Here is a 27490-nt window from a genome sequence, read left to right on the forward strand (position 1 = left end):
GCACATCCGCCACCATTTTTCAGCATGGGGATACTGATACACATGACAATCCAGGCACTTTAATTAAAGCGCCACCCCCTTCCCCTGCATCCCGGAGCACATGTATAAAAGCCCTATGATTTTAACTGATGGTTAAACCCAGCAGTGTCAAAAATATGGGCTGCTGAACCTTATCATTTGTCCCACAGTGCTGTCTGGGGATTGTAAACTGGTGCACCACGTGGCATACCTTGGTCATGACCTTGTATGCTGCTTGTGGCATGGTCTGAGGTGGGCACTGCACATGATACCTGCATCAGAGTGGCCCCATGCACTGAATCTGCAGTCTGTCTGGGACCCGGCACAGGCTCCATGCGCAGCACATGCCCCATACTGACCCTGCGTGCCATGTAGCATGCACCTCCCACCAGCTCTACATGCGTGCTGCAAGCCACAGGTTGGCTGGTCCAGGGCATATGTGGTGCCTGCACTAGACCACCCCTACACACTGGATCTGGCATGTGGGACCAGTCTGTGGGCCTGATCCAGCCCACAGACCAGCTCTGCATGCCTTGTCTAGCCTCCTGGGCTGGGTGATCAGCACCTTTTGTTTAAACTGTTTTGTCTTTAATCTGAGTTTTGACCACATGCTTTTTCAAAAAAATGCGTGTCAAAGGTTGGCCTATTTAGTATTAAGGCTATATAAATGATATTTTGAAATATGTATCAATTCTGTCTATGTAGAAAAACTCTGAAAGAAGATTAAGTTCTTTAAGTGATTCCCAAAGGGTATACCATGGCACACCAGTGTGCTGTAAGAGCAACACAACCGTGCCAGCCGCTTGCAGCAAGATTAGGCCCATGGACCTCTCACCGGTGAGTGAAGTGTGCCCCAATTTTAATCCAGGAGAAAACAAGTGTGCACCAGGTATCAAAAGTTTGGGAAACACTGATCTACACATGATTTAAAAAAACCCAAAACCAAAAGAAACAAAAAACCACAATTCTTCTTGTGTTTAAAGAATGGCATTTATATGAACTAATACATATGGACTTAGTAACTGTTGAGCAGTACTTACTCCATCTACTCCATTCAAATCAAAACACTGAAAAGTAAAATTAAGGTAAAAACCTGATGATAATTTAAAAATATATATAATTTTATCGTTGGAAAAAAAAAAGAAATCCTACTTGTGGTATTCTTAAATACATAACCTATGAAAAGTAAACATATTCTGATTTAGCTGGCTCTTTTACACTTTGGCATTCTAACTTTCTGTACTTCTAACCCTTTTCTTAGTTTATTCTAAATGAAACTAGAGTTTTCCTGATTTACTGAAGTGGATAGTGCTACACATACTTTCAGGCAAGACATAAATTAATAAACTTCAAACTTCAATAAAAGTTCTTTTATTCCACACATCTCTTCCCCCCTCCCCCCCAGTGAAGGCCATCATATTGATGGCTTTATGTTCAGTCTCATATACAGTACCTAAAATTGTTCTCAGAGGCTCTCATGTACTTAGAACTGAACTACCAGGAACAAAAAAAGTTAGGATGAATTTCTGGCAAAACCCACTGTCAAGTAACTTGTTATTCTGCATCTACTTCTACATATTATGAATGAGGCACGTAGGCTAGCACTGGAGCTTGAGTGGGGTGTCATGCAATCATTAAATTTAGACTTGATCAGCTTTGCATATGGTTTCATGATCTCCATGACCTTCAGATCTTCATGACATGATATGTATCTGTGTGGTAAACAGCCACTCAGCTGCAAATCTGTTGTGGTTGCTGTGAGAGTTGGTCAAAAGCAACTGCTGTTGGTTTTAGTTGCAGACACTGGCATTTTGCCTCTTTATGCAGCTGAATGTCGCTTATAATTCTGATGATATGAACCAAAACATTGCTTTGTGTTTGTCTACAATTTTCCATGTAAACCGCTTAATTTTTCAGAAAAGATTCGAGGCATGCCACTTGGCTGTTCTGTCTTGTTTCTATAGCAGGTCCCTTACAGCTGTTCGGGTGGCCTTTTGTAGCCTGGTAATTTTGGAAGTATTTCTGAACCTCTATCACTTGACTAAACAAAAGGCTTTACAGTTAGATGTGTCGTTTCCCAGATGGTTCACGAAGCAAGACATACAACTGTGGCTTACGGAAGTCATGGGGTTCCCATACACATGCTGCAGAGTGGGGGCGGGGCATTTTAGTTGCAGCGGCTCTCAGGAGTTGCTCTAATTAAAACATCACAGTGTCTTGTGTATTCAGCGTCCTGCATTTCAAAATGGCTGTGGGGGCGCTTTATTTCAAGCTTGTTCGACGAGCTTAAGTTAAATTGCCCCGTCGCCATTTTGAAACACAGGATGCAAAATACACGAGACACTGCAGCACGCTGGAATGTTCTAATTTCAATATAGTCCCCATTTTGAAGAAAGGGAAAAAGGAAGATCCAGGGAACAGGGAACTACAGCCTCACCTCAGTCCCTGGAAAAATCATGGAACAGATCCTCGAGGACTTCTTTTCTAAGCACTTGCAGGAGAAAAATGTGATTAGGAACAGTCATGCTTGGCCAACCCAGTTGCCTTCTATGACAAGGTGCCTAGCTTTGTGGATGTGGGGAGACCAGTGGATGCGATATACCTTGATTTTAGCAAGATTTCTGATACTGTCTCCCACAACATTGCCGCAGGCAGGCTAAGGAAGTATGGGCTGGGTGAATGGACTGCAAGGTGGATAAGAAACTGGCTGGAGCATTGGGCTCAGAGGGTAGTAATCAATGGATCAATGTCTAGTTGGCAGCCAGTATCAACGGGTCAGTCCTGGGGCCAATTTTGTTCAATGTCTTCATTAATGACTTGGAAGATGGAACAAAGTGCACCCTCAGTAACTCCGCAGATAACACCAAGCTGTGGAGAGTAGTAGATACGCTGGAGGATAGGGCTAGGATTCAGTGACCTAGACAAATTGGAGGATTGGACCAAAAGAAATCTCATGAGGTTCAACAAGGACAAGTGCAAAGTCCTGCACTTAGGATGGAACAATCCCAGGCACCAGCCCAGGCTGGGGGCTGACTGGTTGGGCAGCAGCTCTGCAGAAATAGACATGGATGTTACAGTGGATAATAAGCTAAATATGAGCTAACAGCCTGCCCTTGTTACAAAGAAGGCTAATGGCATACTGGGCTTTATTGGTAGGAATGTTGCCAGCTAGTCAAGGGAAGTGATTATTCCCCTCTGTTCTGCACTGCTTAGGCCACATCTGGAGTACAGTGTTCAGTTTTGGGGCCCCCACTACAGAAAGGATTTGGACACATTTGAGAGAGTCCAGTGGAGGAGAACAAAAACGGTGAGGGGCTGAAACAGGAAACTGGTTTTATTTTTTCTAGAGAAGAGGAGACCAAGGCGATTTAATAGCAGGCTTCAACTACCTGAAGGGGGCTTCGAAAGAGGATGGAGCTAGATTGTTCTCAGTGGTGGCAGATGACAGAACAAGGAGCAGTGGTCTCACGTTGCAGCAAGGGAAGGTCAGGGTAGATATATTAGGAAAAGTTCTCCCACAGAAGGGGTAGTAAAACACTAGAATAGGTTACCCAGAGAACCTTCATCCTTAGAAGTTTTTAAGACCCGGCTAGACAAAGCTTTTGCTGGGATGATCTAGTTGGGGATGGTCCTGCTTTGAGCAGGGGGTTGGACTAGATGACCTCCTGAAGTCCCTTCCAACACTAATTTTCTATAATTCTAATTTGATACCCCTGCTTTAAGCCAATATAAAGATGCTGCATGAAAAAACCCCCTCAAACTATGAATTGGAAAAAAAAACCCAACCCTAGTCAGAATACACAGACCCTGGAGAAAACTGGTTGATCAATGGAAGTATCATACTGGGCGAGATAATCCTCTAGTATTTGGTCTCTGACAGTGGCTATTATCACTGAGATTAGCCATGCCTAACACCTTAAGAACTAGAAATTTTAGCTGCCTGTATCCCACTCCCCCAAAGCCACCTCCACTTTGTTGCATCGGACCTTGGACAAAAGCATATGTGGCTTAAAAGGAGATTTGCAAGAGGAAGAGAATGGATTTATTTAGCAAGACTAAAGGCTCCAAGTATGGGTGCCTCCATTTTTGGAAAGAAGGAAGGTTGATTTTCACAATCTGCAGTCAACTGGAGTTGTGCATGCTCAACAGCTCTGAGAAAAAAAGAGGGCTCAATGTTTCTTAAGTTCACCTCCCAAAACTATAAGGATGCTTTTGTGAGAGCCTATGTACTTACAGAATCCACCAAGAAAGCCTTTACAGCTTTCATGGCTTTAAGAAAAAAAATTAAAATAATATAAATTTGCAGAATTATATAGGGGAATTGGACCCAAAAATGATTTGGGGCCTTATATGTAGCCTAAAATGTACTTTTCGGTGACAGTTCTGGGAATTATTTATAAACAAACCAAAAGGAAAAAAGAATAGCAATGAAAGTTATTAGAGTGTATGACTCATAATGAAGGACTGAAAGAGCTAGGTATGGTGTGATATAGTGCAAATAACTACAGCATGACTCTGAAGGGTGTGACTTGTTAAATAAGAACAATTATTTAAGATTGTTACAGGTGAGTTTCAATTTAGTAAAATTAAGAATACCAAGAAAAGCATTAACCAGTAACCACTGGACAGCAGCCTAATTTTCCTAGGGAAAATGGTCAAAGTAACTTTATTGCAACACTTAAAAAATGATGTTGCACTCATTTATAGACAGATCAATGTAATCAGTATTTCCTTCACCCCGTCTCCAAGTTTTCTGATGCTTTTAGTTTTTAACTCAAGATCTGATATATTCCTTCTAAAGAGCCATTAGAATTCTGCCTCTGGCAAGTTGACTTCAAGTAAAATGATACTCATTTTGAAGATGTGGATTTAACTTAATTGGGACAGGAAAAGAAATCTTGAGTAGCAAACTGCTACATGTGAAATGAAGGACTGTGTTCCTCATTCATCAGGGATTTCTCTATGCACTGTTTGCTCTGTCAGAGGTAATTTAGAGATGCAGCTGTGTTAGTCTGAAGTCAAGTAGAAGGTAGATTTGTACCTTAGACTGACCAAAGTAGATATATACTGTATTTACCTGAATAATTTATAATTTTCCATGTATAGAAACTAATTAGGAAAAAGTTGTCTTATATCTGTTGTTGCCCCCTCCCCCTGCCATGCTATGGTCTCCCCTGCCACTTGTCCCTCCATGCCTGTGCCTATCCCCCCCAACACCCTGCCTCCCCCACCCGCTTCTCTCCATGCCTGCCTGCCCTGATATCCCTGAAGCCTGCCACCCCCACACCTTGTCCACAATGCTTGATCCCTGCTACCTACCTCACAAATTTTGCACGCCCCCCCACTTATATTTTGCAGCAGCTCTGCTCCAGTTCTAGGTGATCAGCAGAAATGGCAGCAGCTCCTAGCCCAGCCAGGTCAAGGTTAGAGCAAGCAGAGCCAGGGCAGAATGTATGGGGGGGGTGAGGGGGAAGAGGCTGGGGTCACTGGAGGCAGGGCATGTGGTCATGCTGCATGGTGTCCCCTGTGCTCCTGAACCACAGATGTTGACCACCCTTGCTCTCCCTACAGCTACTCCAGTCTCCCCCATGCCCCTTCCACATCAAATGAGCCATCACAGCTCAGGGCAGGCAGCCTGGGATAGAAGCCAGACTTCAACCACTGCCTTCTCCAGGCCACTACTCAAATCTAAGATAAGACTCTGCCCCTTACTCCCCAGGCTTACTGGGAGGTGGAGGGAATTTAATTTTGGATTCAAGTAAATATAGTAAATACATATGTACGTATGTATAGCACATGCCTTTGTGAGGTGAAGCTCGTTTAATCAGATGCTGTAAAAGGAAATGTGGAAAGCAGAGTATAACAAAGGAGAAAGAAATCAGAATACAGAAGACAAAGGGACAAGAGTAACATACTTATCCTTGAACCCCTATGCAGTCACGCAGAGTATTTTTACAAGTCATTTTCTGAAAACTAGGCAAAAAATATCCAAGGTAAAAGGTTTATTTAAACTCAAATACAGGGCTATGTCTCTCTAAGCCAGATATGTAAAACAGTTTCCAAAGCAAATGAAGCAACACTAAGGTGTATTTCATCATAATTTTCCAATTTTACCCAAGGTACTGGCATCTGCCAGTGTAAAAGGTGCCCTGACTCAGTGTAGTATCAATTTGGCATCAGAAGAACACGCAAATCTCAGCAGCCACTTACTGGGCTACACTCACATTCGACAGAAAGGTACAATTCAGTAGTTTCAGTATCCTAGAACTATCAAGGTCAAATTATCCTGGGATCCTAGAACTATCAAGGTCAAATTATATACTCGCATTGTGGCCTCAGAAGTGTATGCTTAAGAATTAAGAGCTTAAAGAAGTAAAAAGAATATATGTAAATACAAAGGACTTCCCCACTCCCTTAGGGTCTGAACCAGATAGGCTGGTGAAGAGAAGAAAGAAGTAGTATCAGACTGTATGCACCTACTGTAGACAGAGGAACCCACCCACTTTGTAATTATTCAGCATCTATGCCTGTTTAAGAGTCAACCTGACTGTTTGAGCATGCAAGTGATACTTTTCTTGCATTATTTTTGTAAATGCATCCATTATACCTGCACCAATGTCTTCTGTTGTATGAGCTGAGATTAAATTGAATGCATACTGGGGAAAAGTTTCCAGGGGAAGAACAGGAGGCACAACTGTTTAGGACTTTGGTAAAACATCTCAATGAATTTTTCATCACTTCTGATGATGTCAGTGACAGGACAAAGTAGAAAACATTAATCCTTGAGAAGTGACCCTAGCTGATTCCATTCTATCCTTTATGACAGAAAATGAAGGCAAGCTGCTTCTTTACAAGTGTTTTAAATAATCTTGCTGTTGTGATCAAAGGGTAAGATAAGATGACTGTGACATGAAAAAAAGGATTAGATCTTGCTGGAATCAGAAGAATATTTAAGATACCTGGCCACATTTAGATCATCATGGTACATAGCGTCATGTTTTACATACATTTTGTTCAAAACGCACCCTGTACAGTAGATAACTAAAGCATTTGAACACGCATGCAAGACAGGATGACAGAGTTAATTACTGTGGATAATTTGATAGACTTCTTCCTTTTCTAATTTCTATAAATCTGTGAAAGGTAATTCTCCTAGGTCTTACATCAGTTCGACTTTTCCTCTTGTAGGCAAAACACCATACCTCACCTCTTGTTTGTTCAGTATTATCATACATCTTTATCTCATAAGGCTTTTCAGGGCAGGAACTCCTTTTTGTTTGCTTGACATGTTATAACCCTTGTACATCATTTCAGAAAAAGGAAAGAAAATATGTCAAAGGTACTGTAAATTTACAAAGTACTTCACAAACATAGAACAGACATACTTCCTCCCTTCAAAATTTTATACCTTAACACAGCAAAAGAGGCTCTGTGAATGAGACATCTGTGAAATTCAGTAGTGGTACCAGGTTTCAGTGGCTATACCAAAAGAGAATCCTGCTAGCATCACAGAAATCTGCACAGACCAATCTGGTGCTCAGACATGATAGCTTTTACTCATCTGGAGAAAAGAAAATCCCACATTTTTCAATCATGCTGCCAATGCTTTCAGTGCATCTCCCCCCCTTTAAGGGGAAAGATTTTGTTCAAGATATATTCCAGTGAGCGGCTTAAAAAAAAAATGAGTAGAAAGTACAGTAGAAAAAAAATAGTAGAAAGTACAAGCTACATCTAAACAAATCCTCACAGAGCCCACAGATTTCTGGCCTGAAATACTACCATGAAAATAGGGGACAAGTCAAGGTTTTACTGCACCAAAATATTCTACCATGGTGCATCCCAGTCTGTAAACACCACAAGTCCCCAAATCTGGCACCTCAGTTCATGCAAATTTTGGCCCCCATTCCACAAAGTCTGGGGGTCGGACCTGATGATCTGTTTAGGTCCCTTTCGACCCTAAGCACTATGATACTATAAAAGTTGAAGCCATGAAAAGAAATCATGTGCTGCTTGCTCCCACTACTCAAAAAAATCTGAACTGTGATGTGTGCCAGAAGGCAATAAATGCAAAAACCTTAGAGTTAACTGCATTATTGGAAGTTTTAGCCTTTTTGCATAGCAATTTTCAAGTTCAAGTTGTACAAACAAGTGCGGCTGCTCCTTTTTATATCTGTACCCCTGACATATCCAAACTTCACAGAACTAGAAAAATATCGTCAACTGCCAATTCTTAACCCAAACCCCAAAACATCTGAATAAAGAAAATGTAACATCTACAAAGACACCAGCAATGCAGACCACATTACTGTTTTTGTAGCAGCACTGTAGCAACACGTATTCAACCCTAGATACAAGCTTTTGTTTTATTTTGCTTTGTTTAAATCCCAAACTCCAAAAACCTACCAATCAACTAGTAAAGAAATGCAACTTTAAAACTTCTGACTGTAGTGCATCATAGCGCAATAGGCCATGAAGTACCACATCCGACAGCTGGAGCCTGATAACGCTGACCTTTGTTGATAGTGCAATTTGGAAACCAACATAAACAGCTTCTCCTAGCAGAGAGGAGCTGCTTAGTCCAGAAAATCCAAGTTGTGACACTTTCCAGTATGAGAGCAATATAAAACCACTCATCCAACACCTGGATCTTGTCAGATGCAGTGAACGTCTTAGACGCAAGCCTCAAAATTCCACTGCATACACACTGACCAAGAGCAGCTGCTTGAAGCCTGCAATAAAAATCCATGCGCCTTTGTACAGGAACACTTGAGAAATCCTAACATAGGTCTGGATGCATCAGGACATTCCCTATTTTGCCCTTCACCTACATGCTCCCAAATCATCACTTCTTGTAAATCTTAAGAAGTTCAGGACTTTCATGGAAGACTGAGCTTTGGGGAACACCTGGGTACAACATATATCCTCAGCATTCATTTAAAAAACGAAATAAGAAGTTAAAATGCCCAAGGAGCAACAGAGGATAGTTCATTCTTCCCTAATATGTTTAAGGTCCATAGAGTAGTTGGCAGTAAAGGTACAACATGGTCAGCCTACTGAGTCCTAATGAGTGCAACGATTAACTGAGGGGTGCCCCCTGGGCTGCTCCGAGATCCTATCCAGGGTGCCATGAGGTGCCATGCAACGTTAGCATGGGCAGGTGTGCCAACCCCATTCAGAAGATTAACTCAGAGACTTCAAACAGAGATCCATCCACAGGGCTAAAACCCTCCTGAGCTGCTATGGGCTTCCTGAATTCTTTGCAATGGAGAAACTGCTTTGTAATTTTCCCTGTCACCATAAAAAAAGGGGTGAGGGTGGGGGGGACTTAAGAGCCAGCATTTCCCAATGGCGCCTCCAGTCTGACGAGGTGGAAAACCCCTGGGCTAGCAGGACAAGCTGGGCACTATGATCCTTGGCTCCCCAAATGCCAGGCAAACAGATGCTGGTGCAAAGGCCAGGTAGAGACGCACCTTTCCAGGCGAGCTCAGCACCCGCCCTGCCACCCGGCTGAATCGAAACCGGCTCTAGCGCTGTTAGGCTTTCCCCAGCCCTGGCTCAGTAGGTGGTTGGCTCCCTGGGCCAGCTGGAGGGACACTCTGAGGGCATGAGAACTACTTGGCAGACAGGCTGGTGCCCTTTTATTGCACCGCTCGCCAGCCAAGCGTGTTACCCATGTACCGTGTGCCAGGAGCCTCAGGTGCATCTGGAGCAGGCACAAGCCGCCCGCCCATGGCAAAGGAAGCAAACCCCAGGACCCGGGCTGGGAGGGAGCATGGCCGGGCGACTCACCGCTCAGGTAGTTGGTCCACTTGTACAGCACCCCCTCCATAGCGAGCACGGCCCCCCATCCAGCCCCGCCGGGGCCCAGACCGCCCCCTCGCGCCGCCAGCAGCCTCTGTCTACACCGCCGCGCCCCGCCGCCGCCGCCGCCGCCACCGCCCCGCGCCCGGGGCCATCCTGGGGCCGGCTCCAAGACCCGCCTCCCTGGTGCCGGCCTCCTGAGCTGCACCGCGCTACGCCGCCAGCGTAAGCTAAAAGGGCCCCCACGCCCCTCCACCCTCTCCCTGACAGCGTAAGCTTGTCTCGGAATCGCAAGCCACGTGACAGCGGGCCGCCGCGGCCCGAGCCAATGAGGAGGCCGCGCGCAGAAGCCGGGTCCATTGTGCCGAGGTTCCACGGGGTTCAGCGGCGTGCGAACGTTCTCTTCCGGGAGCTCCGAAGTGGCCCAACCCATTGGCTGCGCGCCGCCGGGCGCTGCCCCGGCTGGGCGGGGCGATTGGCTCCTCCCAATGGGTGGCTGCCTTGGCAGGCCCGGCCCCCGCGGAGGACCAATCCGAGGAGCTGTTCTTGGGCCCTGTCGCGTGCCGGGGAGAGGGGGCTGCCAGCTGATCCGAGCGTTGCTGGGGGCCGGGTTTGCCACGTCTGCTGCTGAGGGGGGAGGGAGGGAGGGAGGCGGGCAGGCGAGGGTGGGCTTGACCCCATGCAGCACCGCCCCCCTTTGCTGCGAGCCGCGGTCCCGCGGGGCACCGGCCTCCAGTGAAGTGACAGGGGGACCCATGCGGGGACGCCGCCGGCAGTTGCGGGTGTCCAGCTAGGGATTGAATCCACTCGTGCAGGGAACCTAAGGGGTTGCTGGAAAGTGGCAGCTGTAGGCACTGCTTGGACCTGCCCCGAGAGAAAAGGTCCTGGGAGCGTTACCTCAAGGAAGGCCTGGGCACCCGAAAGATGTGGCTTTTGCATCTGTAATCTAGACAACTTTTTTTTCTCTCTCTCTTCCGTTTAAATTCCCTCGCGGTGAAACCAAAATGATGATTGCACTTTGGGCTCCTTTTTTTCTCGTGTGTGTTCCTTTTGCGGCCGGGGCGCTCATTCCAGAAGCTGAAGTGAAGGTTGAAGTGCTCCAGAAGCCGTTTGTCTGTCACAGGAAGACGAAATGGGGGGATATGATGCTGGTCCATTACGAAGGCTACTTGGAAAAAGATGGTTCGATGTTTCACTCCACGTAAGTAGCTCTCTAAGTAGGTGAGATGAAGTGTAGCTGAGCGGTTAAGTGCCAGCTCAAAAGTTTTCCACAGTGATTTTTTTTTTTTTTTTTTTAATGAGGCTAGCCACTTTTATAGTTATTGACTGTGCTTTGTGGCACTAGAATATAACTGTAAACGGAACCGTGTTCCCATTTAAAAAAATGAACACGAGTCTCTTTTCTTCTCTATCTCTTGCAATACGGATGATATGCAAAAGCAAGTTTTTGGCTCCCAGTCCTCCAAAAAACTCCATACAGACAACCCCTTGTGAAGCTTATTAAAGGATTGGGATTTAAGTAGCATGCTTTTCAGTTTAGGTACAGGTCTCAGCCTTTCAAATATACATCTGAGTAACTTTATGCTCAAATGTTGCCTCACTATCTCCGTAAGACTTCTCTCTGATATAAAGTTATGTTGGACTCTGCAGCAAATTTCCCAAAATCTTACTCTAAGAAACCTAATAGAACCTTTCAGTTAAAACCATCTTTCCATTACAGAAGAAAGATGTTTCCAGCAATGAAATAATAAACTGCACTCAAGGAAAGGAATAACCAGTCAAAATATAAGTTAGTCTATCAAACAAAAAAAACCCCAAGTTTCCAGAAACAGATTTTATCCCCCAAAAGAAGCATAGCCAAAATCTTACAAGTCTTAAGTCTGCAAAGGACTTAATCACTGCTGAGTTTTACATGAAAGGAAATCAGCTCCTATTGTGATGGATATTAGTAAATATGCTAAAATACTTAGTTTAGGATAGGTCTAAATAAAGACATAGAGTCAATGCACAATCACAGTCTTCTTGTTCTTTCTTTACAGATCAGTTTTAGCTAAAATTTGATCCTTGTCTCTTACAGCTAACTACTTTTGCCTCTTGTAAAGGAGCTCTATTGTCATTCTAACTTTCCAGTGCTGACTAATTTCTGTAAGTTTTTTTTTAAGTACCTTTGTTAAATGTCTAGTAAATAGAGCTGTTGATTCAAACAGGATGAAAAATCAATAAGCTGCAACACACTTTAACAATATTTTTCCATTTATTTTTTTTCTAACCAGTTTTAAAGGAAGGCCCTAGTTCAGTGATCCTCAACCTGGGTGTTGTGGCTCTGTGGGGTGCCTTGAGAGCCTTTCAAGGGCACCACAGGGTTTTGCACTGTTAGGTGTATAAATATGATTCACAAGATAAACCCAAAAAATTCAAATAGGAATCCATAATACTAAAACCATTCTGATTTGTTGTGGTCTTTCTGAGTTTTTTGTAATAGAACTACTCTATTTTTTTTGTAGACAAAAAATGAATGAAAACTAAGAGCTGGTATTTTCTGAGAAGTGCCTCAAGTTTATTATGGGGTGCCACGGGTCTTAAAAAATTGAGAACCACTGCCCTAGTTGCACAGCTCTAGAACTATGAAGTGGATGTAACCAAAGCAGGATTGGGGCTGGGCACTACTGGGATAGGCTTAAGTGCTGCCGAGGTAGAACATCTACTCTGAAATCATCGGGAGACTGGTTTAAAACAAATCATAGAAAATACTTTTTACGCAGCACGTAGTTAACTTGTAGACCTCATAGGAAGTTGTAGAGGCAGATTGTCTAATTCTTTTTCTAATTTAGTTATACTAATTCAGGAAGGGACTGGTTCTTTGGGAGCTACAAGGACGAGCATTACAGAGGCTGAGTCACTATACTTTCTCTCTAAAATATTTGCTGTTTTCTGCTGCTGGAGACCCTACACTAGGTCAAGTGACTTGACCCATTATGGCTTTTATGTTCTCATGCAGAAAGTAATGTTGAAGGTGCTTTTTCCAATGTTTTTCTAAAATCTCTTTTCCACATTAATATCTGAGTACCCGCAAGTGTTGAGCTGCTTGCAATGGGATTTTCCAAGTGTTACCTGCGGGGAGATTCTGTTCCCTGTAGTCTCCGGGGTCCAGAATTTTAAGTTATTTAAGCATTGACTCGTTCCATTTTTTCAACATGTAAGGCCATGTAGGGTTGCCATATTTCCAGCTCCAAAAAAAAAGGACACCTGTCATTCGTGAGGGGGTGGTGGGGGAATATGACAGTGGGGCAGTGATACGCCGATCTGTGCCCCTGCTGTTGCCCCTCACTGCCAAGCCACATCCCCCCCAGCCCTGCCAGTGTCCCTCACTCCCAAACTGCCATACCCTGCCACCCTGGGTTCCCAGCCTGCAACGCCCTGGCACTGCCAGTTCCCTCCCCCTCCCCCCCGCCTCCCCCCCCCCGTGCCCCTCACTCCTGACCCATAGCCCTCTGCACTCCCAGTCCTGCTGGAGGAGCCCCAACTTTCAGCATCTTGACCAGGCTGGAGCGCAGTGGCTCTGATTCATGCAGGCAGTGGTGGGGTGTGTCTGGCCCCATCATGGGCTGGAGGGAAGAGAAGGGGAGGCTTGTGGCACCCCCCAACCCTGGGATGGGGCTGCTGCACAGTGCCAGGCAGGTTGACCATGACCCCCTCCTTCCCCACAGCAGTATCTCCTGGCTGCTCAGCCCTTGCAGCGAGCACAGGCACCGGCCCCAGCTGGCCACAGATTTCCCCGCTGCCCTCAAAGTTCCTCCCGCCTTGTCGCAGCTGCAGCCCCCACCCTGACCAAATGCCTGGAATTTTGCTTTGCTCTGCTGGTGGGAGTAGGGGGAGGGTGATTGGACATAGGCGTGACTATATATGTAATCAAAGTAATGATTTGATTATATATATGCAGTCTCCCAAGTAATCAACATAGGTGTGACTATATACTAATAAGAGATTCTTATTAATCTTCTTATATACTAACAAGAGCTTATACTGATAATAGTTCCAAATACTATAGGAGCTTTTCTATACTGACCAATAATCATTTAAGTGGAAATTGATTACCAGAGAAACAAGGGAGATTTGCTGCTTCTAATATAAAAAGAAAATGTGGTATTAGCCCTACAAATTGGTATTGCTCAAGCAATAAAGGTGTTTTAACTTCACACCTCTCTAGATTTTTTTGGTCTTTCTATAGAGACTTAAATGAGCAAAGCCTAGCCTGCTTTCTCTAAAGAGGTACAATTATTGTTTAGGGATTCTGGCTAAAGGTCTATAATGTGAGCCTGTTCAACATGGCGTAATGGTTAATCTTCAGGTTTCTGCAGTTTATACCATAAGTATTTTATACCATTCTTTTCAGCCACAAGCATAACAATGGTCAACCCATGTGGTTTACTCTTGGCATAAAGGAAGCTATTAAAGGCTGGGACAAAGGCTTGAAAGATATGTGTATAGGAGAGAAGCGGAAACTGACAATTCCACCATCCCTTGGTTATGGAAAAGAAGGGAAAGGTAATACATCTCAAACCTCCCCAAGCTCAGTATGTTCTTAATCCTGTACTGTATTGTCGCAAGCATATAAGTATTCTATAAGTTTGCTTATAGAGGAGAATTTGAAAGTAATATACCTTGGTCAGCCAGTTGACTGTAGTGTACCTATAATGCCAAATTCTTTATCACTGTGCACAGGTATAAGTAACAGGACAAAGTGGATGACAGATGGTCTCATTCTGACTTGGTACCATTTTAGGCAACACTTGATTGCTGACACTGTGCACGAGGTAGCGGAGATTTGGCCCCCAAATTTCAAAAGTATTCATTCTTTTAATTTGAAATGTTTGCTGAAGAGCTAAAACTATCAGATACATGGAGTAACTGGATTATTTCTTTTTTCTCTTCATATGTGAGCACTGAGCAAAACAGTGATATTACCAGCCACTCAATTATTTGTCCTGCCTTTGCTCTGTAACCTGGGGAATGAGTCATGCTTTCTTTCCTGAAATCCCATGAAGTGTATTCCCTGCTCTGCCCTCCACGTCTGTCAACAATCAATTGAGCTGTAGTACTGGGACCCACTGCTCATTTCCACCTGTCAAATGGCTTTTAGCATATCTTTTGCTATGATTCTGAATAGTTAAGATTTTGGGAGATTGTAAATCCCAAAGTATTATATGGGATTACAGGGAGGAAACTGTCCCAGATATCTCAGAACGTTCTCAGCAAGGCTGTTGTCTGGCATATGGCTTGCAAGGATATTTACTCTTCTGTGTCCTCTAAGCAAAGGGCACAAAATAACATGGTATGCCAAAGAGGAAATATACTTCTGATAGCTTACCACTACCATGGATGAAGGTGCTTATCTATTTTACTGACTGAAAATAAATTCTGAAGGCGTTGTAAGAGCCCATGTGTGGTGAATTTATGTGTGTGAATTTAAAAATACAACCATTTTGACCTCCTAAAAAATCAGCTGCTGATTCAAATGCGTGTAAAATTAAATAACTTGCCTAATATATGTACACTGGGCAGATATACAGTCAGATAATATACTGGAAATAAGCTAAGAATCTGTTCTGTTGCCTTAAAGCCAGCACAGCTGGCAACCAGAAGGTTACTCCAGTACAGGTCAGTCATGTACTTACTCTCTTCATAAACTATCTCATATACTGTAAGCCATTAAGTCAATTGACACTCTCAGCTGCCTGAATAGTAATACAAGAGTCACTGTACTGTGGAGCAGGAATCAAAGCAAGGTGCTTCTATCCCAGTCATAAAATCAGCTTCCCTGTGTAATACATGTGCCCCAGTTTTGGGGTGTGATTTCTAGGGGAAAGGTTTGTGTTGTATGAGAGGAAAATATCATAGTCCAGCTGCCAGGTATCTTAAATCTCTTCAAATAACCTGGTTTACAAGAAGTCTTTTCTCAAATGTTGATAGACTTCCGAAGGTACTCAGTTCATTTTGTCTTTAATTTTGTCTCCATGTCTACCATCTTTGATAGGAAAAATTCCACCTGAGAGCACACTTATATTCAACATTGACCTACTAGAAATCAGAAATGGACCAAGATCACATGAGTCATTCCAAGAAATGGATCTTAATGATGATTGGAAGCTATCCAAGGATGAGGTGATTGTGCTTCTTAACTAGGTGACAGAATGAAGTAAAGTAAATAGTGGGGTTGGGAAGGAAAGTTGAAGTGTGAACTTGATCTTGTCTATAAAAGCACATGGTCAGAGCTAGGCACATTCTTGGGCAAGTGCCTCAGGGTTAGAGAGATGACTCTGAAAAGTATGGGACAGGGGCCTGGATCTGCACCAAGTTTAGGATTTTTGATACTGACTTGTATAAACTACAGTTTCTTAGAAATAAAAATTACTTGGCATTTTTTTCATTCAGTTGCTAGTTTTTCTGTCAGCATGTGGCCTTCAAACCCAGTTATGGTAACACAAATATCTTATGGCACATCAGCATGGCATGTTACTTTTGGGAAAGGGAATGGGATTTAACACTTTTCTTGGTTTGCTCCTTATTTTCATAATAGTATACATTTCTAGTACAGAATTAAATGTGGAAAAAATTTAATTTTAAGAATTATTCTTTATATATAGGTTTTAGATTTTTGATTTTCAGTTTCAAGTGAGACAGCATAACTCTTTCCATACAGACATATTAATGTACACCAGTCCTGCACCTTTGGGGCTTTTTTTGTACTTACGCTATAAAATATAGCTAACTTTTATGATGAGCAAAAATATCCATGGAGGGAATAGAATGAGACTAATTCATATTCCTTTGAATTAGAATTGAACGCATTTGCTGGAACTGGAAACCTAATCTAATGCAATAACGCTCCGTTTATAAGCCAGCATGGCAAGATATCTATATTCAGTAAAAGTTCTGTTATCTGGCATCTTACACTAACCGGCATGCTGGCTTGTAAGGTAAAATGAAATCAGAAGTGCCCACTATGGCACTTCTAGTTTCTCAGAGCCCCCATGACTTGGGGCAAAGCAGCCTGTGCTGCTGAGCCTCCACGGCCCAGGGGCTCTGCAGGAAGGGCAGCGATGCTGCGAAAGGGGTGGTGGGACGCCCCAGATATGGCGTGAGAAGCAGCGGCTGGGGCCACTCAGTTAACTGGCATATTTTGTTATCCAGCATTCCCTGTTCCCAGGGGGTGCCAGATAACAGAGCTTTTACTGTACCATATTTACTCAGATATAAGACAACCCTGATTGTAAGACAGCTCCAACAATAATTGGATTCTATATATGGAAAATTTATAAATTTGTTCTTTACCAGGTATAGAATCTAATTATTGGAGGTTTGCTTTAAATCTATCCCTCTTGTACTGCTACAGCTGATTTAAATTAAATCTGGGGGGTCAAATGGCCTTCTTGTCCTCTGCTCCCCCCCAACTTTTTCCCCCTGCAGGTCCTTCCCCTACCTCTTGCTCTCAGACCCAGCTTTCCCTGAGCACATGGACATGAAAACAAATTTGAAAACACTGACAGATGAATGGACACATCTTGTCTTTCTTTTTTTTTAACGGATGCTTTAGCCCAACTGCAAATATACTTTTAAGCAACACTTTTGTACATCCTTATATAGAGTACAAATTGCATGATACTCGCCCAAAGGCAAAAAGCACATAATTTACCATATAGTTCATTGGGCTGGGCCCGAGGAGAGGCAAAAGCATTTCAAGCCACAGTGACCCCATAGCTCAGCAGTGCACAGTATATGTGTATACTCTAGATATGCCCTCACAAAGGATTCACGTGCTAATTAGCCCCTGACTCGCAACTGGAACTAGGTGTCCTTGTCATAAACCCTGGAATCTTCCAAAAATGTATGTGCCAGATGAGGTGCAGGGCAGCCTGGTTCAACTTCACCTCACGGAGGGCAGGGTCACAGTAATCATATCTGACAGGTTGAGGAGATGGGGTAACAAAGGGATTCTGGGTGAACTGATTGGGGCCCTGTTTGATGTTTCCTAGACATTTAAGGCTGGTGAAGAAACAGGAATCACTGGAAATAGGAAAGAGCTGTGGGAGCAAAGAGAAAGTAAAAATGTATTCAGTGTAGTAGCTCACTATGACTTGGAAAAAAGTTGGCACTGAGGAGGACTGAGCACAATGAGCACTACTCAACTACTGTATTTTTTTATTCAGATGGGCTGCACTCGCCTATCCTTGTGGAGATACCACCATGAGGTGGTTTTCGGCTCAGGTTGTTTTACTTACCTGGCAGGGGAGATACCCTTCTTCTCAGCTTTGAATGACTTGGTATAGTTAGAAGGTGGAGATCTGTCCATTGCACTACAGGCAAGTACCCCTGCAAGAGTCTACAAATGGCTCCAAATGTGAGAGTCTCAGCTACACAATTTATGGTAATGGGGGATTGCTCTTGGACTTTCCCTCTAGCTTGCTCCTTCAGCCTTTGGGCTAGGAGCAAGTGAAACGCAGGGGCATCCAAACTCCAAGGCTTCTAGGTTTTGGGCTTGCACATAGAATGTCTGCCATGGATTTGGGAATATCAGAAGCCACAAACTGAAGAGTCTAGGAGCTAGGATACTTGCCAGTGGTAACACCACACAGACTTTAACAATTGAGCTTGCTCAGTTGATGCAGTTTGAAACTGATTTGGCCTGACATGAAATTAAAAAAGAAAAGTGGTAGGTAGGTTCCCAACAGCATCTTGGCCCTTGGCTAAGATCAAGCATTTTTGGCACCAAGGGGAAGATGTCAGCACTGGCTCTGGCCCTCCTGGTGTCAGCTTGGTATTGCATTATCTCTAGCCCAGTGTCCATTGCCTGTAGAGAGAATACCCACTTGTTTTTCTTTAAGGGCCAAAGAGGCTCCCGTCAGCATGTTTGCCCGATATGGCCGTGTGTTTTATAGTTATGCTCCACATTTTAATCAACTTCATAGTTGATTACTGTTACTGAGCACATGCTGCTTTTGGCAGCAGTTTAACTATAGACAGTGTTCAAGCAGCTTTTCCCTCTGTGCTGATGGAGGGGGAAATAACTTGTCTCATACTTGAGTAAATATTGTATTAATGTCTATGTCTGTACTAAGCACTTAAGTACCCCAGTCCACAGACTGAGACTTTGTAGTGGTGGAGAGACTTGTATGTCCTTATGATCCTCAGAACTGTCAGAATCTTAAACTCCTGGCGGGGTCACCCATGACAAACAGGCCTGAGGGAAGGTTCCAGATAAACCATAGTCCTCAGCGATGGATCAGGCAGAAAATGATGTCAGGATTTCAATGGCTGTAAAAATTAAAGAAGGCTACATCTTGTCACTAGGCTCAGATAGTCTACCTTGTCAAGATCGTGTGATTGCTGTTTCTGCACGCCAGCTTCCTCACATTAAACAAAGCCATGCATGTGTGGCTATCGCAGGAAACAACACACTGTCCTGTACTAACCTCTAAAAGCCCTGTAGCCATGGACCAGTGGTGACAAATTTAGGAACTAGTAAATCTAGCAATCTCCAGCCACAAATCTACACTTGGGCAACAGTAGCCTGATGGTCATCTTGCACCTGGGTTGAGACAGATGTGCAATTTGGCAGCTGCTACCATGACTGAGCGGTCCTATTCAGGATCCCTTCTGCTCATCCCACATGAAGAAGGTGTTAGAAAAGTTGCATTAAACCTAGGTTTTCTTATCTGTTCCTGGTTGGATAATTGTGTCCAGTGGGATCACTCTCTCTGTGATTGAAAACATCATAAGACAATGGTTTTTGCAACATGGACAAGATGACCAGATGAAGGTCAGCTGAGGGAAGAGGTTGGAGGCTATATCTTATTCTAGAAGAGGAAACCAGCCCAGGACAGATGTGTTCATAGCGTTGGCTTTACCACCAAGAATCACCTCCTCAGTCAATGTATGGAGCTCCCTGTGGGCATTAATAAATGTCCTATGACCCTCCATCTTAAGCTCAGGAACAGCCAGTATGTTACCATCATCAGTGCTCAATGCTCAACGCTGCTGCTGATGTCATTTCTACTCCAACCTTGGCTATGTACTGACTAATACTTGCAAGGAGGACAAGATCATTCTCCTCTGACTTGAATGCCAGAGTTGGATGTGACCTGGAACTCTGGAGTGGCACCATTGGGAACTCCAGCAGCATCCTGCTGAACTATTGTGCAGACCGTGGTCTTAAGACATAGTGACAAATACAAGACCACCTGAAGACACCCTTGCTTTAAGCACTGGGACCGCCTCAACTATGATATTGTTAGAGTCCATAATCAAATGATGTCTGTATCATGTGAGAAACCAATGGCTACTGGATAGGTCACTGTCTTGCAGATCCATTTTGAACATCCAACTTGCTTTGAAATACTGAAGACAGCCAAAAGCAATGTGAAAGGCACTCAATACCAAATCTCTTCAAGATCCAAAAGTCTATAAGGATCTCCAGCAGAGTCTCCATGAAAAACTGTGTCGTGTCCACAAGGAAGGCAACACTGAGGAACTCTTGGAAGAGGTATAAAAACACCATGCACATGGCCTATGCTGAATCCATTGGCTACTTCACCAAGACTGGCTCGACGAAAGCAGTGCCAAGATCCAAACCCTTCTCTATTGGTCAAGAAGGGCTCATTCTGTTTAGCAAGATGATACCTCATTCCAGCTGAAAGAAGAGACATATCAGCTTTTCATAGCCAAAGCTCAAAGGAGGATCTGAGAAAACAAAAATAGTGGTGGCAAGATAAAGTCAAGGAGATCCAGATCTATGCTGACAAAGATGACATGCACAGCTTTTTCCAGGCACCGAAAACAATCTAAGACCCAGCTCCCACTGGTTCTACTTTCCGGTGATCACAGGATGGCTCAGTGCTTCTCAAAGACAATTAATCTATCCAAACAAGATGGAAAGAGCACTTTGAGGCACTCCTGAATCATGAGGCAACTGTGATGGATACCACCATTAAGAGATTAATTTGTCACCTGAACTAGAATCAAGCAAGGATGTGTCACCAACTCTGCTTTCCATTTTTTGACAGTCATCCTGGTTTTCATTAACGACCATCTTCTTTCCAGAATTGATACAGAATACTGAAGGGATGGACCTTCAATCTAGGGTGTTTTCACCTGAAGGTCAAAGTATTCAAAACAACCATCCTTTACCGTCAACATGCCTACAACAGTGCCCTCTTTGTACTTACTGAGGAAAACCTTCAGACTATTTTGTATGTTTTCAGAGAAACCTACTGAACTTCGGGTCTCTCTCCAACATTGAGAAGTATTTAATGTTTTATCTGTCTCCCCTGGTCACGAATATGACCTCCTTCCCCAAATTGCAATTGAAGCAAAGACTCTGAAGGAATTTGAGCACTTCCCCTACCCAGTATCCACCTCTGCTAGAGAGTAAACATTGTTGAGGAGGTCCAGCACAAGATCTGGTGCACAAGTGCCCCCTTTGGGAAATTGTTTTGATGTGCTTTTTATTCATCACAATATCTTGAAAGAAACCAAGATCCAGATCTACAATGCAGTCATCATCCCCACCCTCCTCTAGGATGTGAAATGTGGGTGGCCTACTGTCATCATCTCAAGAGCCCGGAGAGGTATTACCAACAATATTATCTCCGGAAAATCCTCCACATTAAATAGGAAGATTGCTGCACAAATGTCAGCATCCTTGCTGAAGCAGAGATTACCAACATTTAATCAGCAATCCTCAAGCACCAATTTTGCTTGACCAGACATTGTGTATGGATGCCAGGCTTTTGATTCCCAAAACAAGTGCTCTACTCCCAGCTTAGTAAAGACCTGAGATCTCATGGTGGGCAGAGGAAACGCCATAAGAAAACATTGAGCGTATACATCAAGAAAAGGGATGCCAACATCAAGAGTTGGGAAAACTTGTTGCCAACTGAGTCCAATGACATTGCAACCTCAACCAAGCACCAGTCCATTTCAAGGTGACATGTTTTGCCCTCGAAGCCGAAAAGAGGGTGGAGGAATTCTCCCCTGCAGAAAGATCCGCAACTTCTGCGGATGGATCTGTAGCTCAAGGATGGGACTCTTAAGTCGTCTCAAGACTTATCAATGAGCTATAGTAGAGATCATCCTCAAATTCAGGGATTGTTGACTGTGACTTAAGCATCGAGCATAAAATAACATCCTGAAGTGAATAAGACAGAAACTGAGCCATGTATGGTTAAGCCATATGACCGATGGTCAACATTAAACAATGTTTTGGTCATTCTGGAGCAAGTGAGCTATAACTACTTAAAAATGGGCAATATTCATTTTACCTGGTGAAAAGCATGGCACGTTAGACCTCTGAGGATTTCAAGTTGCTAAACCTCAGACAACAGAATGAGTGTTGATTTTGTTATTGAAAATGCAATTTAACTGTATACTAGCTTAACTGGTTAGGGTTAGGATATGTATTTATTAGATCCTGCCATTGCCTGTTTGTTTTTGTTGCATTTTTGTTGTTTGTTTGTTTGCTTCTAAGACTAAACATTTTAATTCCTATCTAGTAGCAAATTCCTATTCTAGTAGCAAATGCTGACAATGAACAGGTAGGTTCAGTAGGTAGCAAAGATCTGAGGTAGGTTTCTTTTTTTGTATTGACATGTTGCTAAATATCTATATCCAAAGACAGTGCTTTGTTACCTAAATAGTTGGTAGCCAGAAATTTCCATTGTCTAGTTTTTTTTCACTTTCCAGCATAGACGCAAGACTACAGGATATATTTTTATTATTAATTTTTCAGATGCTGTAGCTTTTTGGGGTAACTTGAACCTGCTGTTTTCGTTGCCTCTCATACAAAAGACCTTTTTGTCCTTGCTAAACTGAGCTGAACTATCCATTAGATATGTCTGTTATCCCCTTTGAGACATGAGCAATAGATATTTATTACCTAATGCCACTTGGCAAATATACTGTTTATTCATGTGCCCATTGAGATGATTATTAATATCCTACCGTGTCTAATAGGTGAAAATGTATTTGAAGAAGGAATTCGAAAAGCATGGAGCAGCAGTAAATGACAGCCAGCATGATGTTTTGATTGAAGACATCTTTGATAAAGAAGATGAAGACAATGATGGGTTTATATCTGCTCGGGAGTTCACATACAAGCATGATGAGCTGTAGAGAAGCCCAGCCTAATTCTCCATGTCACAGAGGTGGCAGTGACTTACAAATTGTCTAGCTTTGTAAAATTTTTAATTCAGCATTTGGAGCTGACAAATGGAAAGAAAAAACATTCTGTTTTTCTATACAAAAAGGGACTTGTGTTGATGATCCAGAAATGTTTTTAACTATTTTTAGATATTAAAACAAAGCCTCTTTTGTAAATCTTTTGAACTGCTGCACCTGGCAGCAATAGTGTTTCATTTACTTTGTATTAATTTATTTTGCAGTTATGAAACCAACATGTGATATAACAAATATTGCTAAAAAATCAGAATCCAGCTTAATGCTTACTTTGTATTGGTTTCTTATGTGCTAATGACAAATATTTGGGTTATTTTCTTTGATAGTATACTTCTTTATTTAATTTTTAATTTATGGCCTAATTATTTCACCTTGCTTTTTCTATGCAAATCAGAGTTTGAAGAACAGAAGCAAAATGTGCCACGATGTTAATAAGAGGTACACTGCAAAGGTCAGACAGTTCTCGTTGGTCTTTCCAACTCTAGCAATATAATGTAATCTACCTGTATGTGAACAGGAAAATTACAGATATCCGATCATTTATTTTTGTAAGCTTATTAGTGTGTGCCTTATGTGCCTAAGCCAACTGTGTATCTTGTATTTATTGTGGTGCTATGATCTAGAGTCTAAGGGGGAGTTAGAGATCAGCAGGGGTTTGGGGCTTAGTTTTGTTGGGTTTTTTTTAACTATTACATAATAACATTGCAGTTTGGTTGAGCTGGAGGCAGAATTTGTGTGTGCAGTCTGTGAAAATTGCAAGTTATAGAACAACAAATAACTCTTTTAAGTAACTTATTGCTTATCTTTCAGAAACTCAGGAACATAGGACTAAAAGGGCCCTTGGGGCCATTGATAAACACCTCGTTTGCAGGCAGTTATTTACCTAAATAATCCCCAATATCTCCACTTCAAACTCTCATACACAATTATGTTCATGCAAAAAGACTACACCTTTGTCTTCATGACCTCTTTGGCCTTCCACCAAATGCTAAAACCTTATGTTTCTCTGACATTAGGTAAGAAGGTATCCTAAAAAGAGCCCCATTACAGTAGCTCAACTGCTGTGTCACTGCCTTATAGAACTTCTATTTTGCCATTACCTATTAAAAACACAGTTTAATGTTAAAAGGGTATATACTGTATGTTTCTTACAATGTTCTGAGAGTGGTATGAAAATAAGTTAAATAAGGGTCCTCACTTTTTAAGCAATAAAGTCATTTAGAAATACATACATAGGGTATAAAACCTGTTATGATACTTTGTCTTGGTATAAAATATTCATAAGAAAGGTATTTAAAGACCCCTGCATGACAGGCCAGTAATCTGACATGTTAGCGTAACATGGAATGGTAACTGCATGGCTGGAGTCAGGTTTAGATGTTTAATTGTTGCCCTAGTTGTAAAGAAGTGATTTCAGTACCTTTGAGAAGGGTTGTGATTTGACCTAGGCTTCCCTTGCTGGTGTGTTTAGTTGTCTTGCTTCTGTTTTAGGCCAAGAGCTGGAGAAGCCTACAGTCAAATGGATGGGACAGACCATGTGCTCCCTGCTGCATTTGAATAGGCTCCTGAACTTGGAGAAAAAGATTTCAGGATGTTTAAAAGCATGAGATCATGACTTGCATGGAGATGGCTATTCAGACATGGAGAGTACATTTTACAACTGGGCATAGGATATTCAGGCTGGTAAATTCAGTGCTTGGGGGTTGGTGTAACAGAATTTTCCTTGTTGTCACTTCCGGTAGGGGCAGCAATTGGCATCCTAGCCTATGCAGTTGGACCAAAAAGTTCAGAGATTTGTGGGACATTTGTGCTATGGAATTCTGGCACAATCCAGCATAATGCACCCAGATAGACTTGGACCTAATGAATACTGAATCCTACAGGATGGAGAGGTAGAAACCCTTGTGTAAGGTATATGTAGCACTACGGCTGTCAATAACCATTAACATCCATGATTAACACGTTAATTGGTTCTTGCATTAATTTTTGTAACGCATTAATTGTGCACATGGTTTTGGAGCCTGTGCCTGGGCTCTGCTCCACTGCCATCATCGCCGCCTCTGGGCTGCCCAGTAGGGCACTGGTGGCAGTGCAGAGGACCACAGGGCAGCCCAGGTGTGGACTCCTGACTGCTGCAGCAGGAAGGCGGTGGGGGCGGGGTGGCAGCGTGCACAGATACACAAGCAGTGTCAGCATGCACATGGCCAGGAATGCAACCCAACAGAATGTAGAGCAGCACCCAGCAAGTAAGTTTATGGGGGGGAAGGGATGGAGGGATCAGGTGAATGGTGGAAGGGACCGGGATGTGGGGCAGACCAAGGCCCCCGCAATGAGGGAGGGTGTGGGGCTGGGGTAGAGTCTGGGTTGAATGGGGCCCCAGGGCCAGGGTGGGTTTTGGGATGGAGCTGCATGAGGCTCGTCCACAGGTTTAGGGGGGCACAGCTCCCTGCCGCTGCACACACCCCAGGGGGAGGCATGGGGGCATGTATCCCCTGAATTTCTGCATGTGGCAGAGCTGGGCTGCCCTCTGTGAGCTGGGGCTCTGCGCCATGCTGCCTTTGTCCTGGGAGCCTCCCTCCACTGGGTGGGCAGGGGACACATGGCGCAGCCAGCATGCGGCTCCTAGCACAAAGGCAGCAGGGCACAGAGCCCCAGCCTGCAGTGGGCTGCCGGCCTCCACCATGAGCACAAATCCAGGGAGCACATGCCCACCATGCCTCCCCTGGGGGTACACACAGTGGTGGGGAGCCACCCTGCCACCTCCCCCGTCCTGCTCCCCACCCCAGCAGTGGGGCCCCATTCACCTCAGCCCCTGCCCCACTCCCTCCCTCATCATGGGGTTCTCAATCTACCTCCCACCCCTTCCCTCTCCCCCGGCCCTTTCCTTCCACAGTCTTACCTGCTAGGCATTGGTCTACACACTGCCTGGTTGTGTTCCTGTAGGGTTACCATATTTCCAGTTTCAAAAAAGAGGGACACCTGTTGGGGTGGGGATATGCCCCTGCCCCTCACTACCAAGCCACAGCCCCTCCCCCCACCCCCAAGCTCTGCTGCTGCACCTCACTCCTGCCCCACAGTACCCTGCATCTTGCCAGGGCATGCGGGGACCCCTTGCCTCCCTGGGCACCAAACCCCACACACAGCCCCCCAGACCTTCACAAATTCCGCTCCCCTACACACCCACACCCACTCCCCAACTATGCAAAGTACCTTATAATTTGCATAATTTTTGGTTTTTCTGCACATAATTTTGAGTTTTTAGCTGTGCAATTAAAATCACGATTAATTGTGTCTACTTTTTTTAATCGCGTATCTAATCACGATCAAATTTTTAAATAATTTGACAGTCCTGTGTAGCACCTATCTTCATGTCAGATAGTCCTAAAGTAAGCTGCAGAACACGAGTACAAAGATATTGGGGTGCATGAGGAGTTATTTAGGGAGATATTGAGCAATGACATGGACTCTTGGCTTTAGCCAGAGCACTTCACCCACCCCCAAATTAGAACCTCAAGCACACAAGGTGGGAAACAGCTAAGATCTGCCTCTGACCTGTGATAATATATATCCTAGGGCACAACTGAGTAAGACTGTCTACTGTCAAGACAGACACGGTGGCTGAAGCTATAGACAGTTTTTAGCTGGGTGAACTTCCTAGTATGAGTCTCACAGGCCAGGGCATCAGTTTCATGGAAATGTGACTGCAGAATCCTGCTGTGCTGCTTGGGTCTGATCCCAATTTTCTTGCACAGCGTATCACAGGCTATCCAACAAGCTAAAGGAAAGGTTTAGGGGGACTCTTAAAATGCTGTCACTAACATTTATAGAGGAACACCTGCAGAACTAGGATAAATTTACCTCATCTGCTCAGTCAACTAGGATGAGTTTACCTCATCTATTTGCTCATAGTTCAATTCCCCAGGAGGTTAGAGGATTTTCCCCCACTTTAACTGACCTCTGATACCCACCAACAAGATGAAAGGAAGACCTTTGTAAGGTAAGCCTCATGAGCTCTGCTCAAGAGAATCCACCCATGGCCAAAGTGAAACCCAGTATGACCGCCCTGTGCATGCCCAGCCCAGTGGAACAGCAGATCAAGTTATGGTCCTCACTCCTGAAGAGGCTGTTTAAAATCATCAAGTAGATCAATGAGGTTCAACTAAATGCCGCAAATGTCTCATATCAATTTGGTGAAACTTTGGTAGAGAGAATTTGGTCTTAACAACAATAAGGTGAGAGGGAAAGAGGATCCCCTGATTGATCCTTCACTGGGCTTCGCATCTCTCCCTGAAAACTTAACCTTGCATAGCAAGCAGAAGTCAGGCACCTGTTGCAGATTTTCAGGCACATATTCTTCAGTAAGCCTGGTGACACTAGTCTTTCTTTTCCCTATACAGACAGGACCTATAGACCTGAGCAAATTTTGTTTCCAGGGGCCCTG

The 27490-nt window shown here is 43.7% G+C and overlaps 2 protein-coding genes across 3 annotated transcripts in view; one reads left to right on the top strand and one right to left on the bottom strand.

Moving 5' to 3' along the window:
• Positions 1-10100, bottom strand: part of PLEKHA8 (pleckstrin homology domain containing A8) — a 43891-nt gene extending 33791 nt beyond the window's left edge. Inside the window, exon 1 of the mRNA XM_090046640.1 lies at positions 9808-10100. Within this exon, the coding sequence (XP_089902766.1) occupies positions 9808-9847 (40 nt within the window). The 5' untranslated portion in view covers positions 9848-10100. The remainder of the gene's footprint in view (positions 1-9807) is intronic.
• Positions 10101-10572: 472 nt separating this feature from the next.
• On the top strand, positions 10573-25016 carry FKBP14 (FKBP prolyl isomerase 14). Of its 2 annotated transcripts, XM_090046642.1 has the most exons (5): positions 10573-11020; positions 14213-14364; positions 15854-15981; positions 18027-18179; positions 22828-22965. In XM_090046642.1, exons 1-4 carry the CDS (start codon positions 10824-10826, stop codon positions 18144-18146), a joined length of 597 nt encoding a protein of 198 aa, XP_089902768.1. In that variant the 5' UTR covers positions 10573-10823; the 3' UTR covers positions 18147-18179; positions 22828-22965. The 2 variants fall into 2 exon arrangements, with proteins under 2 accessions (XP_089902768.1, XP_089902767.1); XM_090046641.1 differs by lacking the exon at positions 18027-18179 and having other exon boundaries at positions 10574-11020; positions 22828-25016.
• Positions 25017-27490: the final 2474 nt, after the last annotated feature.

This window comes from Crocodylus siamensis, chromosome 5, assembly GCF_052110815.1.
Source record: "Crocodylus siamensis isolate JL-2025a chromosome 5, ASM5211081v1, whole genome shotgun sequence".
NCBI lineage: Eukaryota > Metazoa > Chordata > Crocodylia > Crocodylidae > Crocodylus > Crocodylus siamensis.

Bases quoted from the DNA above. Each gene is read 5' to 3' on its own strand.
- FKBP14 (XM_090046641.1), top strand. From the start codon at position 10,824: ATGATGATTGCACTTTGGGCTCCTTTTTTTCTCGTGTGTGTTCCTTTT. The intron at 14,365-15,853 runs GTAATACATCTC...CATCTTTGATAG, and splicing joins TTATGGAAAAGAAGGGAAAG to GAAAAATTCCACCTGAGAGC. The intron at 15,982-22,827 runs GTGATTGTGCTT...CGTGTCTAATAG, and splicing joins GGAAGCTATCCAAGGATGAG to GTGAAAATGTATTTGAAGAA.